This window comes from Geotrypetes seraphini, chromosome 14 (genome assembly GCF_902459505.1).
Source record: "Geotrypetes seraphini chromosome 14, aGeoSer1.1, whole genome shotgun sequence".
NCBI lineage: Eukaryota > Metazoa > Chordata > Amphibia > Gymnophiona > Dermophiidae > Geotrypetes > Geotrypetes seraphini.
Genome location: NC_047097.1, coordinates 32,168,890 through 32,188,632, shown reverse-complemented (window position 1 = coordinate 32,188,632; position 19,743 = coordinate 32,168,890). Strand labels below are relative to the sequence as shown.

General features: G+C 41.0%; 1 protein-coding gene across 5 annotated transcripts in view; it reads left to right on the top strand.

The window, feature by feature from the left end:
* Positions 1–6,445: 6,445 nt before the first annotated feature.
* Positions 6,446–19,743, top strand: part of RCCD1 (RCC1 domain containing 1) — a 35,099-nt gene continuing 21,801 nt past the window's right edge. The window contains exons 1-7 of one of the 5 annotated variants that reach the window (XM_033920088.1): positions 6,464–6,974; positions 8,374–8,589; positions 9,011–9,164; positions 9,856–9,977; positions 10,882–10,977; positions 14,246–14,410; positions 16,748–16,777. In XM_033920088.1, the coding sequence (XP_033775979.1) occupies positions 6,803–6,974; positions 8,374–8,589; positions 9,011–9,164; positions 9,856–9,977; positions 10,882–10,977; positions 14,246–14,410; positions 16,748–16,777 (955 nt within the window). In that variant the 5' untranslated portion in view covers positions 6,464–6,802. Of the gene's footprint in view, positions 6,975–6,996; positions 7,116–8,354; positions 8,593–9,010; positions 9,165–9,855; positions 9,978–10,881; positions 10,978–14,245; positions 14,411–16,747; positions 16,778–19,743 lie in introns of those variants that run through there. The other 4 variants (XM_033920087.1, XM_033920090.1, XM_033920091.1 and 1 more) reach the window with 4 other exon arrangements.

The following is a 19,743-nucleotide window of genomic DNA, read 5'->3' as shown; positions in this document are numbered from 1 at the left end:
TGCTAGATTGGGCTTGGGGGGGAGGAGGAGGAGCTTACGGAGCCAGAAAGAGAGGACAGAGAGAGAGATGGTGGGCAATGGTCTGAAGGGAGAGAAGTTAGATCTGGGGATGGAAGGGAGGTAGGGCGAAATTTTAGGCCTGTGGATGGAAGGCAGAGAGATCCAGCATTTTTTCTTCCATTTCATTGTTCAGCATCAAGGGGGAGGAAGCAAAATGTTGGACCATGGGGAGGGAAGAGAGCTGGGATAAGAAAGGGGATGGAAAGAAAGGGACAGGGAGTTATAGCATGACCAGAGGAGAGAGGGATTCTGAAAGCAGTGAGCCATGTGAATGAGGTCAAAAGGGAGATGACAAGATGGTTGAGAGAGCAGCGAGTACAGTGGTAGAAATGTGGTAATGGGAAGTAGGTAGCAGGAAATAGGCTGGGAAAGGAGTGAGATGGGAAATGGGAGAGCTAGGGACTGAGAGAAGATGGAAAACTGAACAATTAAAACAAAATAAGGGTGAGAAAGAAGGCAAAATTTGAGGGGACAGGGGCAAAAGAAAAGAAAAAGTTAAGATAGCTGAAAGGGAACAATCAATAAGTTGGAGACAGGCATAAGGAGGAAATGGAACAAGAGAGAAAAGGTGAAAAAAATGGACAGCAGACACTGGAAAGAGAATTAGTCGAAGATAGACAAAAATCAGAAAGAGAAACTGAGACCAAGATGATGGAAAAACAAAATATCCAAACAAGGTAGAAAAAATTGTTGTATTTTCAATTTATTAACTGGAATATGTTAGCTTTGGGATAAGCGCATCACAGTTATTTTTATATTCAGCGACGTAGTGATATACAGCTGATTTAGGGGAGGGACCAGAGCCCAAAATTAGTGGATGGGCACCAAAGGTTCTCCCAACCCGAGTGCAATTTACAAAGACTTGAGCTATTGGGGATTCCAAAGCCCTGGCAACTGAAGACATCTTCCTCCAGTCTGGCAACTCAAAATCTCCAAGCTTTGCAGCCAATGGCAATATCTTCAGGCTGCCACTGCTTTCACACATGCATGAAAGCCACAGTGAGGTGGAGGGGGGTGGGGCGGGGTGCACGGAGGAGGAAAGGCAGCAGCTCTGCAATATTGCTGCCAGTTGCAGAAATTGGGAAGTTGGAGAAGAAGGAGGTGGCCCTTGGTTGGTGAGGCTTGGGGATCCCTACTAGTTACAGCAGGGGAGATGTTCATTTTGAGGGAGCCTAAGCTCAAAGTGGGAGGCCCAAAAAAGTAGTAATATTTACCCTGAATGAATGATCTTCCATGTGCGCCGCTGACAGCTGATGCAGCATCTCCGCTCATCAGAGAGGGGATGCGGAAGCCTGTGGCTGCTCCCACTGTCAGCGGTGCATGTGGAGGATCATTCAGTCGGGGTAAGCATTACTGCTTTTTTGGTTTCCTCTCCAAAGTGTCCCTTTGAGGAAGGTTTATTATTAGATACGTACATCTAGTATATTAGTGATCCGCTCAGCCTTTTTTTTTTTGTTCATCAGCTACTGTTTGTGCGGCCCCAGAAAAACATTTTTTGGCCCAGGGAAGCTACAAGGTTGGACACCCCTGCCCTACTCCTTCAGCGTGAGCAGGGAGGGGTAATTGGCTTAGCACCAAATTTACCTGTCCTGCCCTAGCCGGCTACTTTTTAGTGCCACCCAGCTGGAAAAAATTTCTGGAAGAACATACATACACACGCAAATACAATGTTCTAAATTCTGACATGCAACCTTGTATAATTACACAATGAAATTGTAACTCAAGATCGCTTCTGATGAAATTTAAAATGTGAAACTATCATTGATTCATAATCTTCAATAGTTTTTATTCGGTCCCAAGCGCAGCAAGTAGAGCAGATAAGTATTATTAGCAAGCCAGATCTATATTATTTTCTTAGCCATTCATAACATTTTGTTGGAAATACTAGGAAGGAGGGGAAGCGAGCTATCAATCAGCCTGTCAGCTTTGACTAGAAGCAGGAAGGGAGAAGAAATAGTAACACCTCTCAGAGTTCTAACCCACAGCGGTGATAAAAAATCTGAGAAATTTAAGTAATTTAAGTTGAGTACAGGCAGGCCCCGGGATACAGGATTTTCAGTGCATACTCTTGAGTAACATGGGAGCAGCAGTTTGACTTTTAAGGCAAAATGATTTAAAGCTGTGTGTATGGATAATTTTTCCTCTGTAAGTATATTGTAATACTTGTTCTTGGTTTCTTCTGTACATTTCTTTATTAGATAAGCTAGTATTAAGATGTAACTTTTAGGAATTCTTGTGTGAGGGGGAAAGACACCCCCCCCCCCAATATGCATGCATGTGCCTTATACAGTATCAGGCAGTAAAATGTCATCATATATTAGGTATATATAAGTAACCGTAGCAGGATGGAATTTTGAGGGCATTAAGTCAGGGAAGTCGCATTTACACTATCTGACTTGTAACGTGCCTCCATTGTACAATTAATGCCTTTTTGAAACAAGATGTCTGTTAAATGTTTAATAAACAATATTTTATGGGAAATATTTGTACAATTATTATTTTAGTGCACTTATGAGCAGGTTAGAACCAAAACTCTGCTCAGTATTAACATTTTCAGCTTCCACTGACTCGGTATAACATTGCCGATTTATCTTGCAGTTTAAAATGGAATCTTAGCGCTCTGGGTCAGATTCCATAAACAGCACCACCGACGGCCGCCAATTGCGTGTCAATCATCGTAGAATTGCGCCTTTGGTGAAGGTAGCCGCCAGAAATGTAGGCCAGGGTTTTCAAGGCCTACCTTTTTTTACGTTAACGGTACCTACGTTGAAGTTTTAGGATGTCTAGTCACTTCCAGCATTAGCCACACCTATGGTGCCATTAGACGTCATAAAACACCTCCGTAGGTGCAATTCTGATGCTGTTTCCGGATGCCAGAAGGTGCCTAAGCTAAGCGAAAAATGTCTTTTAAAGGACATTTTAAACCGATTTGCAAGGTGCTTACCAGTGCCCCCCAAAAACGGCACCGTGATCACGCCTGTGTAGGCATTTTACTGCATGCCATGCCACTGTAGGTGTGGCTAATGCACCTCCAGAGGCACGATTCACATCAAAGGTAGGCACCAGAAAAGTAGGCATTAAAAACCGTGGCCTAAATTTCCAGCGCCTACCTTTGCTGGAACACAATTCAAAAGCAATCTCCATCGGTCCCTCACTCAGTTAGTGCTCGGTGCCTCTAGCACAGCTTTGATTTGACTTTTTTTTTGTTTTTGTTAATAATGGCGGTATATCAAATAAAATAACTGGACGGATGGAAAGGGGCGCAAGAGGGTCCTCAAGGAAGTGAAGAAGGTGAGAAGAATTGTAGGATCCGAGTTACGTGCAAATTCAACTTAAGAACTGTTTAAAAACGGAACCCGTTCTTAACCCGTCGACCGCTTGCAGTTCAAATCAGTTTATTAAACCAACCTTGTTCACAAGCTTTTTTGGATTTTTTTCTGAAGGGAGAAGAGGGAGACCCTCCTCCTGTTAACTTTTCTTTTCTTAAGGTAGAGGCACCAAGCACTAACCGAGCGAGGGACCGATGGAGATTGCTTTTGGGGGTCTCTAGGCAGGTGAGGCTCTAGACCCGGAGCTGTCCCGAAGGGGGCATTACATGTGTTAATAAGATCTCCTTACACGCAGCGAGACCCTTTATTAAATCTAGCCCTTAGAGGTGTAGACATGCAGTTAACACTGGGTTTGCACATTATTCGGCACCAAACGGTCAGAGCGTGAGCGCCAGTGTTAATGTAAGTGCCAAAGATGGCCATAAATCGTATTGAACTGGATGTGAATGAGATCAATATCATTCCTTCACAAGGCTCATGTGGAAGCGTTGCAATGGCCAGAAGCAAATGACAACTTTAATGCCAATGCCAATTTTGGAATGGCGACTGTACCCTTAAAAGATTAAGTTTTTTGTCAAATTAAATTGTGGGTTTTGTCCCTTTTTCACAAGCAGATGGAAGGACTTGTTCAACAAATCTCTGGAGATGGGAGTGATTCCTGGGGATTGGAGGAGAGCGGATGTGGTCCCTATTCATAAAAGTGGTCACAGGGATGAAGCAGGAAACTACAGGCCGGTGAGCCTCACTTCAGTTGTTGGAAAAATAATAATGGAAGTGTTGCTGAAAGAAAGGATAGTGTACTTCCTTGAATCTAATGGGTTACAGGATCCGAGGCAATATGGCTTTAGAAAAGGTAAATCGTGCCAAACGAACCTGATTGAATTTTTTGATTGGGTGACCAGAGAGCTGGATCGAGGACATATGCTAGATGTAATTTACTTGGATTTCAGCAAAGCCTTTGATACAGTTCCTCATAGGAGGCTGTTGAACAAACTTGAAGGGCTGAAGTTAGGACCCAAAGCGGTGAACTGGGTCAGAAACTGGCTGTCGGACAGACGTCAGAGGGTGGCGGTTAATGGAAGTCGCTCGAAGGAAGGAAAGGTGACTAGTGGAGTCCCTCAGGGTTCGGTGCTGGGGCCAATCCTGTTCAATATGTTTGTGAGCGACATTGCTGAAGGGTTAGAAGGAAAAGTGTGCCTTTTTGCAGATGATACCAAGATTTGTAACAGAGTAGACACTGAAGAGGGAGTGGAAAATATGAAAAAGGATTTGCAAAAGTTAGAGGAATGGTCTAATGCCTGGCAACTAAAATTAAATGCAAAGAAATGCAGAGTAATGCATTTGGGGATTAATAATAGGAAGGAACCATATATGCGGGGAGGAGAGAAGCTGATATGCACGGACGGGGAGAGGGACCTTGGGGTGATAGTGTCCGAAGATCTAAAGGCGAAAAAACAGTGTGATAAGGCAGTGGCTGCTGCCAGAAGGATTCTGGGCTGTATAAAGAGAGGCGTAGTCAGTAGAAGGAAGAAGGTGTTGATGCCCCCGTACAGGTCATTGGTGAGGCCCCACTTGGAGTATTGTGTTCAGTTTTGGAGACCGTATCTGGGGAAAGACGTAAGAAGACTTGAGGCGGTCCAGAGGAGGGCGACGAAAATGATAGGAGGCTTGCGCCAGAAGACGTATGAGGAGAGACTGGAAGCCCTGAATATGTATACCCTAGAAGAAAGGAGAGATAGGGGAGATATGATTCAGACGTTCAAATACTTGAAGGGTATTTTCCAGAGAAAGGAAAATGGTAAAACCAGAGGACATAATTTGAGGTTGAGGGGTGGTAGATTCAGGGGCAATGTTAGGAAATTCTACTTTACGGAGAGGGTGGTGGATGCCTGGAATGCGCTCCCGAGAGAGGTGGTGGAGAGTAAAACTGTGACTGAGTTCAAAGAAGCGTGGGATGAACACAGAAGATTTAGAATCAGAAAATAATATTAAAAATTGAACTAGGCCAGTTACTGGGCAGACTTGTACGGTCTGCGTCTGTGCATGGCCGTTTGGAGGAGGATGGGCAGGGGAGGGCTTCAATGGCTGGGAGGGTGTAGATGGGCTGGAGTAAGTCTTAACAGAGATTTCGGCAGTTGGAACCCAAGCACAGTACCGGGTAAAGCTTTGGATTCTTGCCCAGAAATAGCTAAGAAGAAAAATTAAAAAAAAAAAATTAAATTGAATCAGGTTGGGCAGACTGGATGGACCATTTGGGTCTTTATCTGCTGTCATCTACTATGTATGTTACTATGTTACTATGTAAGTCTGAGCTAAAGCGGTTGCACACACTGGCACCTGTTCTGCGATTATATATGATGAACCTTTCCAAAAATTTAAGTGCAGATATTTTTCCGAAAGGCTCATATTTATAGGTGCAGGAAAACTGCCAATATGTGTTTGTACTTCCCAGTTTAGTCAAAACAGCGTTTACTGCCTAACTTTTGGAAGCACGGTCTTTGAGTTTAATTGCACGAATTAAGCGTGCTACGAATCGCCCAATTTGAAGCCCCGCTTCACTGGTGTTTAAGATAAGCAGAAAATTTGGGTGTGGTTTTAGTATTAATTGTGCATTTCAAGTGCCTTCTTTAAAGTGCTTATGTTTAAATTAATTGTCAAAGTTTGAAAATTAATAAAGTAAAAAAATAAATAAATATATATATATATATATATATATATATATATATGTGTGTATGTGTGGGTGTGGGGCAAAAAAACAGTATCGGGCAATTTATCTTACCCCCCCCCCCCCCCCGCAAAAAAAAACAAAAACAAAAAACACTACGGAAGTGTTATTTTATTTCAAACGAAGCAAATAAAAGTGTAACCGAATCCCATATTAGAGAAAGCAGAGAAACACGCGCAAAGTAGCTACTGCCCTGCCGCTTTCGTCCCATCGACCTGTCCCGAAACGAAGCCTCCCCGCTGCGCGAGCGAAAACGTTAGCGACTGCCGAGACGGTCAACGCGAGAAGGAAGAGCCGCTGCAACGTAGGCGTCGGCGGGACGCAAAGCAGCGCGCGCGAGGAGTGGGCAGGTTTAAGGCCGCTCGCGCCTGATTCCCTGCAGCTGTGGCTCGCGCCTCCTTGGGTATAAAGAGCGCTCGCGCTGACTCTGGTGTACTCGCAAATCGGGTCAGCAGCTCAGGAGAAGCAGCTGAGGCAGTGGGAGAGAAGAAGAAGAAGAACTCCGCCGACACCGCAGCAGCAGCTCTGTCTTTTTTGTCTGCTCTTCGCTCTTTTTCCTTCTCGTGAAGTTCGCTCTCTGGAACGGTTTCCTCCACCGCCGAGCCACCAAGTGCGGGAACTGTGAGTAAAAACGGCAGGGGCGGGAGCTGTTCCCGCCGGTCTGGCGCTCCCAGAGCCGACCGAGGAGATGGCGGCACCGGCTTGGTTCGCCTTCGGTTTCGGGGGTTTCGAACCGGTGTGGAAGCGGCAGAATCCCGAAGCGCTAAGGCCCCGCCCCCTGGATTTGGGCGGGAAAGAGGCGAGCCGGCGGTGCGTGTGCAAGCTGCGTCCTTCCTGGAGCTACACCGCTGCCCTCACAGGTGACCGAGAGCCCCCTCCGGTGTTGCGCTTTTAACCGACTTTCTCTAAAAGTGGGATGAGAAAGTCGGTTAAAAACAATTTGACGAACTTCTCTTGACTCCACTTCTGCCTTGACGTAGCTTTAAAACCCTTCCAGATAGGTAGTTAAATGGTTAGTGGGATGTAGAAATAGGCAGTTGGGGGTGGGGTGGGAGACGGGTAGGTACCTGCAGGCTATGTAATTTTAAAAATGGTTTTGTAAAACTGCTCGTTGCCTGTATACGTTCTTTTCAAGATAAAAATTGAGTCTCTATTAAAACTGATGGATTCATGGATGCAGGAATTTAAAAACTTAAATTGAATCATGATAAGACCAAGTTAATTGTTGTGTCTTTGTACAAAAGTTTACATGAACCATCAATTAGTATAGACTCAACATTGTATACAATTCATCTGATGAAATTACTTGGAGTTATCGATAGACATCTGACTGTGAAAAAGCAAATAGATGTTGTGGTACAAAAGGGCTATTATATATTATGGAAGGTTTTTTGTACCATAAAACTTTCAAACTTCTAGTTCAATTGTTGAGTCTTTGACTTGTTTTTCTCTGTCATTTGTAACTCAGATGTGTCTTTTTTTTTTTTTTTTTCTTTTTCTAAGGAACATGTATTTCAAACTTATTGCAGTTGCATTTTTTGCTTTTGATTTTTCTCAGTTGGTACTGTATGTAAAAACAGTCACTTACAAAATCTATCCTTGGTAACAAAGCTGTAATCTATCCCTGTTAACTATTTATATCCCTTTCTGTCAGCAAGCATCCTAGTGAATGTGTGCTATCGAGGTACGTGGGAACCGATGCCTGACTAACTTTCTTAACTCTTAAAAACTTTTTTTCCTCCTGAAACTTGAAATCTGTGCGTTCAAACGTATTTCTGAGAACGGACTAATGCAAGTAAAATTTTCTTTACTGTACGTTCATGGAATTTACGTTTTCAAAGCTGTCTTTCTAAGCCTCCTTTCTTCATAAAAAGGAGCATTTCTTCAACACAAATAAAGCCGTGTCCTGGCCTTTGCCCAAAGTACCAACGAGGGAAATAGGCTAATTTTAAGACTTTGGTCCGACGGGCAGGCCGAAGATCTTGATGTCGGATTTCAGCTGATTGAAACGCAGATTCTTCTCCCAGATCCAGCTACCACTTAGACATTGGACCGCCGGATCATCTGTTCTTCTATTGTGCTCTGATACTCAACTTCTGGAAGTCAATATGGGGGGGTGGGGGAAATATGTTAATCACAAAATAGAAAATAAAATTTTTCTAAATTTTTGTGTTCAAATCATAAGCAGTAAATGAAAATATAGTAAGAAAATGGACAGGATTTTATCATTTTATCTCCAGGTTTTTATTTGTTTCTTAGGCGACGGCTATCTTGTCCTGTCTGGTTTTGTCGGAGGTTTACCCCAGCAATCCGTATGCTTTCTCCATGGTGGTTGCCGGGACCTTCTTACCTCGGAGAAGTATTTGCTGCTGTTGTGCAAGGACCATGTAGAATGCTGGGATACTGGAAGCCTGACCTCTGCGGGACTGCATGGGGAGCCATTATGGAAAATGGAACTTTCTGGAGATAAGGATGGTGGTATTTTATTCTTTTTTTAAAGTTTTGTTAGTTCTATATTGTGAATTCAGTTTGATTATTTTTTCAAATAATCCTTTGGAACAATACACATTTACTGAATTAATTTTTTAACATGAAAAATTACTAAATATATCAACCAATTCCAAGAAGCATGGCATGGTAGTCTCAGGATTCCTCAAAGCAGAATATCAGCATATGCTGAAATCTTGTATTCCATATCAGAATAAGGAATACCTAGTATCCCCTTTGCTTGATGAATAGTTAACAAGGGTTCTAATACTATATCAAATAGCAAAGGAGACAAAGGATAACCTTGTCCAACTCCCCTCTGCAACTGAAAAGGCTCAGATAATGAAGGATTGATTGTAACTTTTTTTTTTCTTTGCTATTTTAAATGTTGGAAATGTTTTGATTTCAGCATTTCCTTTGGTTTCCGCTGGGTATGTGTGCCCTAATCCTCCATTCTTTAAGGAATTTCCTCACCAGCTTCAGGTATACAAACTGGCATTGGGTGGGGAACATGCAGTTCTTCTGAGCACACAGCAGACAGTTTACGCTTGGGGATCTGGCAGGTATGTGATGCGGCCTATCTGAGTGTCCAGCACACATAGCAGAATTCTGAGTTAAACAGAGGTTGCTGGGTTTTTAAACCTTACAGATTAGTTTTTTTTTTTTTTTTAAAGATACAAATATAAAGCCTAAGGCTTTATGCCTCAGTAAATTGACTATCTAATGTGTTGTCAGCAGCTTTCTTTTTTAAATCCTGCCTCTTCAGGATAATTTAGCAAAAAGCTTATTGGACCAGGAAAAAAATGAGAATGTGTGAATAGTTTAAAAATATAAGAAGGCTTGCCTTACATGATTATTGATGTTAGGTAACTTTTCTGTTAAGGATACTTCTTTAAGGAATTTCCTCACCAGCTTCAGGTATACAAAGTGGCACTGGGTGGGGAACATGCAGTCCTCCTTAGCACACAGTAGACAGTTTATGCTTGGACCATACAGCTTATGGAGTGTGCCCTAAGTTATACAGTATGGGTGTAAATCCCAGTCGATTGCTGGCTTTTTCTTAAGGATTATCTCGTTTGATTCAATGTTAAGTGAGATTCTGACCCGTGTCTCACTTTTTGGTGCAGTGCATGTGTTTTGGTGACTTGTCAATTGAATTGTTGCCAGCTCAGCTATTCAGAGTCATCTGACTATCTGTTGAATTGTTAAAAGCTTTTTAAATGCTCCTGAGATACGCATCTCACTTTTCGGTAGGCATGGGCAGCTTGGACACGGAGGAGTGGAATATGTGCCGGAGCCCCAAACGGTGGAGGCTTTGCAAGGTGTGCCAATGGATGATGTGGCAGCTGGAGGCTGGCATTCAGTCAGCATCAGCGGTAATGATTGACAAGCGCTCTGTGTTGAGGGAATTTGGGGTATGTTTTTGCTCTGGGAAGTAATTTCAGTTGTAATGCTGAAAACAACTTCAGCTAGTTTATTGATTTGGGGGGGAGGGAGGGGGCAGGTAGGCTAGGCTGGGAGATGAGCAGTGCCAGGAACAAATTGACGATATGGGAACTAAGGAGCTGTCCAGAAGTAGTTTGCACAATGTGGGGGTGGGGGGGGGGGGAAGAGGCAGACTAGTGGGGGAATAAAAGAGAAAATGATGGGAATATGAGGAAAGGGCAGGAAATGTTGCCAATAAATTTGTGAATTTAAGCACAAATTTGGCTAAGTGCAAGGAACAGCTAAAATAAGAATTGTATTGAGTGCAGATCGCGGTTGCCTAACTGTAAATTTTTTCATTAAATCATTAAGTAATTGTACAGATGAAAGGGGAAGATAGGTTTCACTGTCCGCTCAGTGCTATCCTTCTACAGACCTAAAATAGTAATCTGTGCAGGCTCATTCATATAGCTTTGATACCAGATGAAAGGATTGTGAAGAGTTAAGTCAGAACTTTGAATGAGTGATTCCATTGTTAGTAGGAGAAAGGGGGAATACATCCTGCTTGAGGAGGAGAGAACATTTCTTCAGATAGCTGCAACAGGAACTGAAAATATTTAACTTAATGTAGAAATGAGTGCAGATTGGTCTGTTTGAATTAGTAGGTGGGTCTGAGTAGAACACCCTCCCCACGCTGTGCCTCAACAGTTTAATGGACATAATTAGTGGTGTCTGTTTAAAAAAAAAAAAGCAAAATAAGTCTTATGGCTCTAGTTTAAAATTTACTGGACTTTCATAATAAGGATAGATAAGTATTAGAGAAGGGTTAACTAGGCTGCTCTTGTTCCTTTATAGAGGCTGGTGATACCTATGTGTGGGGTTGGAATGAATCGGGGCAACTGGGACTGCCCTGCAACAAACTAGCAAAAGTGTCTGAAAGGATGGGAGCAGGTGAGGTGTGGTTTTGTTCTGGTTTTCTCCCTCTCCTCCTCCATAGTACAGGGCAATGGGATTGAATTAGGCATTTGTAGCAGACTATTGCCAAGCTGTAAAATGAAACAGGTGTGGTAACCTTGAAATCTGGACACACTGACTGTGCGCTTTCAATTTTTGAGGGGGGGTTGTCGTGGTAGAGTGGCTAACTGGTTAGTTGACATGAGCCCTTATTGATTTCAAAATGGGAGGCAGTACATGCTTACATAGTAGTTAAAAAAAAAAAAGCCTTACTGCTGCAGTAAATGGATTTAGCATGTGAGAGATTCGTATAAGGATGCATTAAGACTTATTTTGAATGCAGTTTAGTGTTTTCTAGCTAAGAAATTGGAAAGCTAAAGCACTTTAATTTATGCACACCCAATTTGTATCAGATCTTACTGATGGAAAAAGTGTGTGGATGAAGTCTGGGCGGTAAACTCAGCATTTCAGAGTGGAAGAAAAATCCATGAGTTAAGGTTGTCCTTTATTTCTGTTTAAATTTTGCAAGGGAGATTTCAGTTGGAGAACAAGTTGGATGACCAGAAAAATGTTTATATAAAGGAAAATAACCAGAGCAGTCTTTACAGAAATTTCCAGAGTTGTGTTAAATTTTATCTGTTTCTCTGCCCATCTCTCTGTAGTTCCTTGCTGTGCTTTTGCGATCTGATGTCTGAAATTGCTTTGTATTGTCTGCAAATTTGATGGTATTGCTAGATCATCTTTTTAGATGGTTGATGAAAATATTAAATAAGATGGGCTCAAGAACCGAACCCTGGGGCACACTGCTAGTTACTTTCTCCCAGTTCTGAGAGCTTCCCATTTATGCCTTACCCTCTGTTTTGCTGTTTTGCAGCCTTTTGCCTATCCATTTCTATTCTGTGGTTTTGGAATTTCCTGAAGTGTTTTGTGTGGAACTTTGTTGAATGTTTTCTGGAAGTGTAGGTATATTGTGTCCACCGGTTCCCCATTTTGTTTACAGTTACAAAGAATTGTAGTAAATTTGTCAAATGTGACTTCCCTTTCTTGAAGCTGTGTTGATTGGCTCTCATCAGGTTGTGTGCATCCAAGTGGTGGACTATGCTATCTTTAATTGGTTGTTTCAACCATCTTTCTAGGGACAGATGTAAGACTTACTGGTCTGTAGTTGGCTGGTTCTCCTCTTGACCCTTTTTATTTTTTAATTGGGGTGACGTTCACTATCAATTGGGAAAGTTGTTAGCTTTTTTGGGACTTTGGGAAAGGGAGTTTTCTTTCTTAGAAATCTTCCCTTATGTACACACATTTGTAATTATATTTGTAGTGTATGTTAGAGACCTAATTGTAGATGTTGAGGAGGAATTGGGCTTTTACCCTGGAGACTTAAAATAAGGTCTCTGAGATTGAATCGTAGAACATTCTGGATTCTTCTCACGCTCTTTCATATAAGAACATAAGAAGTTGCCTCCACTGAGGCAGACCAGAGGTCCATCCTGCCCAGTGGTCCGCTCCCACGGTGGCCTATCAGGCCTAATTGCCTGAACAGTGTCTCTGACTAATTGTGTAACTGCCACTAATGTTCTAATCCTATCCCTATTACCTACCTCTACTTCCATCTGTATCCCTTAATCCCTTTGTCCTCCAGGTACCTGTCCAGACCTTCTTTGAAGCCCTGTAGCGTGCTTCTGCTTATCACATCTTCCGGTAGCGCGTTCCATGTTTCCATCACCCTCTGGGTGAAAAAACTTTCTGGTGTTTGTTCTAGATCTTTCCCCTTTCAATTTCTCCAGGTGCCCCCTTGTACTTGTGGTTCCCTGTAATTTGAAAAATCTGTCCCTGTCTAATCTTTCTATGCCCTTCATGATGTTGAAGGTTTCTATCATGTCTTTGCTTTTCCAGGGAGAAAAGCCTCAGCTTCTTCAGTCTGTCAGTATGAGTTCCTCCATGCTCTCTATTAGTTTAGTTGCTCTTCTCTGGACTCAAGTACCGCCATGTCCTTGAGGTAGGGCGACCAGTACTGGACACAGTACTCCAGGTGTGGGTGCACCATTGCATGATACAGTGGCAGGATGACATCCTTTGTCCTGGTTGTGATACCCTTAATGATGGCTCAACATTCTGTTTGCCTTCCTTGAGGCTGTGGCTACTGTGCCGACACCTTCAATGATGTGTCTACCATCAGTCCTAGGTCTCTTTCAAGGTTACTTTCTATGTGCTGCAGTATGGGAATCAGATTTTTGTATTACTGTGCCAGAGGCTACTTTTTAGTCTTTTGTGCTAGTTATTCATAAGGTGATCAATGTAGACTGCTGGGAGCTTAGATATAGATTTGCTCTTCACTGAGCCTATTTGGCCAGGATCGCTCAATCATCCAGTTGCCCTAAGTGTGAATGCTGATAGGCTGCTTTGGGGGATGTGTAGCAGACCCTTTCTTCTCTTTGGATGTGTGGCATCGAGTCGGATGTTTGCTCTCTGCAATCCCCCACGCTGCGGGGCTACCTTAATTTTTCTTCAAGGGGCAATACTGAAGAACATAAGCACTGCCTCTGCTGGGTCAGACCAGGGGTCCATCGTGCCCAGCAGTCTGTTCTTGCGGCGGCCCCCCAGGTTTATGATCTGTAGGTGTTCCCTATGTAACCTAAAATGTCCATACCCTGTTTGCTCAATGTCCTGTAAGGTAAACCTTTATCTGTACCCTGTTTTTTTCGTTTGCTTGAAGGAAAAAGACTTCTGTTGCTCTGGCTGGAGTACCGGGGGTCATATGTCAACTGTGTTGAAAATGGAACGCACATAGGTTAGAACCTCGGATTCCCTGGTGGGACGTAGGTTTATGTGAATTTGAGGACCATTTTTTTGAATTTTGTTTTGTTCAAGTGCTAGAAGCAGACTTTTGAGCTGTTAAAATGCAATGTCTTCTGTTTGCTACTTATGGCTTCCATTCTCTTGTCTTCATCTTCTTTTACCTTAAAAGAGTTGGTGGTTTGGGATCAGGGTTGAAGGTAGAAATAGGAAATTGGCTTGCTATTTGTGGGTTTTTTTTGGGGGGGGGGGTGTGTTAAATCAGGTTTTGCAAGGCTTTCTGGTGTCTAGTAATCTTAGGGGGGTATGTCTGAGAAAAGAGACTGATATAGGAATGCAGGTTTTGTTTTTATATGGTGCGCAGGGTAGGTGTTTGGGAAAATGAAAGAGTATATAGGGTGTAGTGATGTGCTTGAGATGGGAACATAAGTTGGATGTGACAAGAATTTTTATTGATTTATTTTTAAAGGAAGCAAGTCTGTGGAGATTTCACATGGAGAGGAGGCTGAGAAAGGAAGGGAGAACATTTGTGAGTTCATTTCCATCCAGGCCTTTCCTGCCCTAATGGATTTACCAGAAGGGGCAGCAGCCCACAAGGCAAGCTGTGGGTCACGTCATACAGCTGTTGTGACCCGTAAGTGTTTGTGTTGGTTTTTTTTTTAATTTAATTGGTTACTTGTTTTTTTATTTGAGTTATTTTCTGTTGTATCTTCCCCTATTTGTTTGTGGTTTAAGTAAGTGTTACAATCTCCTTTCTAGTATTACATGTTTTTTTTTTTTAAGAATCTTTATTCATTGAACAAGTGCACAAATACATTATACAAGTAATTCCAAAATAGCACTAATATGTAACATAGTAACATAGTAGATGACAGCAGATAAGACCCGAATGGTCTATCTAGTCTGGCCAAGCTGATTAAATTTAAACTTTTTAAATTTTCTTCTTACCTATTTCTGGGCAAGAATTCAAAGCTTTACCCGGTACTGTGGTTGGCTTCCTACTGCCATTAAAACCTACTCTAGTCTATCTACACCCTCCCAGCCATTGAAGCCCTCCCCAGCTCTGGCCTTAGTTCAATATTTAATATTTTCTGATTCTAAATCTTTTGTGTTCATCCTATGCTTCTTTGAACTCAGTCAGTTTTGCTCTCCACCACCTCTCTCATGAGTGCATTCCAGGCATCCACCACCTTCTCTGTAAAGTAGAAGTTCCTAACATTGCCCTTGAATTTACCATTTTTCATTTCTCTGGAAAAGATTGTTCTATGTTAATACCCTTCAAGTATTTGAATATCTCCCCTGTCTCCTTTCCTCTAGGGCTTCCAGTCTCTTTTTTTTTTTTTTTTTTTTTTTTTTTTTTTTTTTCATTGCCATCCTGTGGACTGCTTTGTCTTGTATCCTTTGCCAGATATGGTCTGCAAAACTGAATACAATACTTCAAGTGGGGCTTTCCCAATGACTCATACAGGGGCATCAACACCTTTTCTTTCTACTGGCTATGCCTCTTTATACAGCCCAGCATCCTTCTGGCAGCAGCCACTGCCTTGTCCACTTTTTTTGCCTTTAAATGTTTGGACAATTATCACAGTAAGGTCCCTCTCCCTGTCTGTGCATATTAGCTTCTCTTCTTCCGGCATATGTTTCCTTCCTATTAATCCCCAAATGCATTACTCTGCATTTCTTTGCATTAAATTTTAGTTGCTGGGCATTAGACCATTCCTCTAACTTTGGCAGATCATTTTCCATATTTTTCACTTTGGTGTCTACTTGGTTACAAATCTTGGTATCATCTGTAAAAAGGCACACTTTCCCTTTGGCAATATCACTCACAAACATATTGAATAGGATCAGTTGTAGCACTGACACTTGAGGGAGTTCACCTTTCCTTCCTCTGAGTGACTTCTGTTAATCACTACCCTCTGGGATATGTCTGACAGCCAGTTTCTGACTCAGTTAACCACTTTGGGTCCTAAGTTCAGCCCTTCAATTTTTGTTTAACAGCCTACTATGAGGAACTGTATTAAAGGCTTTGTTGAAATCCAAGTAAATTACATCTAGCATATGTCCTTGATCCAGCTCTCTGGTCAGCCAATCAAAAATTCAATGAGGTTCGTTTGGCATGTTTTATCTTTTGTAAAACCATGTTGCTTTGGATTCTGTAATCATTAGATGGAAGGAAGTACACTATCCTTTGTTTCAGCAACACTTCCATTTTTCAAAGAACTAAAGTGAGGCCTGTAGTTTTCTGCTTCATCCCTGTGACCACATTATTGAATAAGGACCATATCTGGTGTTCTGCAATCCCCAGGAACCACAGCTGTCTAGAGATTTGTTGAACAAGTCAGACAAGTTGGATTTGTTAGAACCTTTCTGAGCTCCCTTAGTATTCTGGTCCCATCGCTTTATCCACTTTCAGTTTTTAAAGTTGTTCATAGATAGGAGACAGTCTTTAAAAACACAAAGTAGTAATGTAAACATCTATCTAACCACCTGATCTTCATTAGCAATTCTTTTATTTTTACTTAGTGAATAGAACTCTACTTCTTCTTTTCACTATTATGGTGTTAAATATCAAGTTTCATATTGAATTATACTTGCTGTATACTACTTTAGATGAATTTCTTCATGTGTGTATCTATGCTGACATAATACCAGACAATGAAGTATGTAAACTCTCCCTAGGGTTGTGGAAATGTTCTGTGTTAACACTAAGAGGTAGAACATTTATAGACACAGACAGTTTGTTAGTTCTTCCCCTTTCTTTCTCTCCAAGAGTTTTAACACTAAGATAGGTTGCTACCTCTTTCTTTGTCACTATTTTCCTTTCTCTCTGTTCAAGTTTTTTTTAACACTAAGAGGTAGAACATTTATATGTCTAGACAGTTTGCTAGCTCTTTCTTTCTTTGTTCAAGAGTTTCTAAACTAAGATGTAGATAAGTTAAGACTGAAAAGTTGTTTATCTGTTTTGTAGGATGTGGCAGTCTTTACACATGGGGATGGGGTAAGTACAAGAGTTATTATTCACTTCATATGTAATCTTATCTTTATTTAGCTTCACACATTTGCTTTTATTTTTAAGCTTTTTTTCAGTTTTAGCCAGAAAGTCCAAAGTCCAAAGTCCAAAGTCCAAAGTCCAAAGTCCAAAGTCCAAAGTCCAAAGTCCAAAGTCCAAAGTCCAAAGTCCAAAGTCCAAAGTCCAAAGTCCAAAGTCCAAAGTCCAAAGTCCAAAGTCCAAAGTCCAAAGTCCAAAGTCCAAAGTCCAAAGTCCAAAGTCCAAAGTCCAAAGTCCAAAGTCCAAAGTCCAAAGTCCAAAGTCCAAAGTCCAAAGTCCAAAGTCCAAAGTCCAAAGTCCAAAGTCCAAAGTCCAAAGTCCAAAGTCCAAAGTCCAAAGTCCAAAGTCCAAAGTCCAAAGTCCAAAGTCCAAAGTCCAAAGTCCAAAGTCCAAAGTCCAAAGTCCAAAGTCCAAAGTCCAAAGTCCAAAGTCCAAAGTCCAAAGTCCAAAGTCCAAAGTCCAAAGTCCAAAGTCCAAAGTCCAAAGTCCAAAGTCCAAAGTCCAAAGTCCAAAGTCCAAAGTCCAAAGTCCAAAGTCCAAAGTCCAAAGTCCAAAGTCCAAAGTCCAAAGTCCAAAGTCCAAAGTCCAAAGTCCAAAGTCCAAAGTCCAAAGTCCAAAGTCCAATAAATTTAGTATATGTCCCTCTTTGTATTGCTCTTTCCATTTTGAATATATGACAAGATTGTATTCCACCAAAATGTATAACTAAGGTTACTATGATTCTTCCAGTTATTGGTTAAATGCTGAATGGCAACCCCTGTCATGACTAATAAAAGCTTGTTATTCTCTGGTGAAATTTTACATATTTTCCTCATCGCCTCTTTATTATTATAATTAAGACTTAGCCAAAAGGAAACATATATAAACTATAAAGTTTGACCTTGTGCTGAGACCACTGCTTTAAGTGTTCTATCTCCCTACGCTTACACTGAGAGAGATGGAATGCTATATCTCTTAACGTTAGTACTTTCTCAATATAAGTGTTCTACCTCTCTCGGAAAGAGAACACTAACACTAAGAGAGATAGTATTCTCTCTATCTCTCGCTCTGTTAGAACATTTACACTAAGAAATAGAGAGAACATACTCTTACTGTTTTGTCTCTTAGTGTAAACATGTTCTCTCTATCTCTCAATTTGTTACTACTCTATTCCTCTTATTGTTACTCTTCTACCCCTCTCCCTCTATCTCTCTAAGTGTTTGTCTTTATAAGTGGGTGGTCTAAAACTCACAGCCCGGGTGCTGAATATCGCTTGCCGGATACTATTTTTAGACCCTTGGTATGTTTATCGTAAACACAAAACTAACATAAAACTGTATCTTGATTGTATATCTCTTTAGGTATAAATTATAATATTATTATTAAAATTCAGCCAACACAAAAAATATATACACTATATAAAGTTTTTTTTACCTCAGACAAAATTGTCATTTCTTTAATAAGATATCAACTATTTTTTTTTTTCTGAGACTCTCCAAGTACCTACAAATTCTAAATATGGCCCTGCAAAGAAAGGGTTTGACTTTCACACCACTGCTCTAAGTGTTCTGACTCTCCAAAACAGAAAAATCTACATTTACAGTAAAGAGCACTACACTTACTCGAGTCAAGTAAATAATATATTCAAACCAGCTACTGTACTTTCTTACGTGACTTAAGAACATAAGCACTGCCATCTCCGGATCAGACCCAGGGTCCATCGAGTCCGGCGATCCGCACACGCGGAGGCCCAGTCAGGTATACACCTGATGTAGTTTTAGTCACCCATATCCCTCTATGCCTCTCGTAAGGAGATGTGCATGTTATACAACAAAAATAATTTACCATTCGAGAGAAATTACTTTAGCGGCCTACACGCGCCTAAAGAAACTACAATATCCTACAAAATAAACTTCCTGATAAACAATTATATCGACTAGATGCTCTGAATTATAATGTATGGAATCCACTCATCACTCCTCTATATTTAGTTAAAAAATAAGAAAAACACCCACTGACGTTTCCTTGATCCCCAAATCCGTCGTCACCAAAAGCCTATCTACCAAAACTATAGTATACTGCAAATAGCAGACTCCCCTATGAGAAAGGAATAGAGACCTATGCCGCTAAAATATATAAACAAAAACAATCACCCGCGATGACACAAAACAACCCTAATTACCTATACTGAGTAATATAGATTGACATCGTAAACATTTACTTAGAAGTATCGCTATCGCTACCCCCACCTTATTTTTTTTTTACAGTTACTAAACAAATAATAGATTTCTCCTACCCGACCCATTTTAAACTTCACATACTCATCAACGTTAAACACCTTACTCTCTTAGAAACAATAAAACTATTAAACTCTATAGATTACATTATTCATCCCAGACACATTCCACGTTGCAACCAGAGATATTATTTTACCCTGATTGTCCCACGAGAAAGAAAAAAAGAAAATACCAACACCCGGGTGCCCGGCCTTCACCGCTACTGTAAAACAATGTCACATTAAAACTACTTTTCCCCAAACCCCGTAACTTACACAAAACCCTTATAATTAAACTTCTCCCAAACAAATAACTTTTTCCTTATTTCTTTTTTTATTTTCTTAAATTCACTAACAAACACTCCAAAAGACAAATTCAGAAAAACAAAACAAGCAAGGCAACACAATTAATGAATAATAAATAAATAAGTAATGATTTTTGAATAATGATTTTATTTATTCAAAAACAACTTACAATAAATTACACACACAAAAACCACAAACAGTCGTTAACAATAGATCAAATACATTTTTAGCCATTTCCTGAATAAACTCCTCTTCCTATTGCCACAATTCACTTTGTACTCCTGCACATGAAAACTTCATACCATTAATTTTCACACCGCAATGATCGTGATAGTTGCTAACCGGGGCGACATGG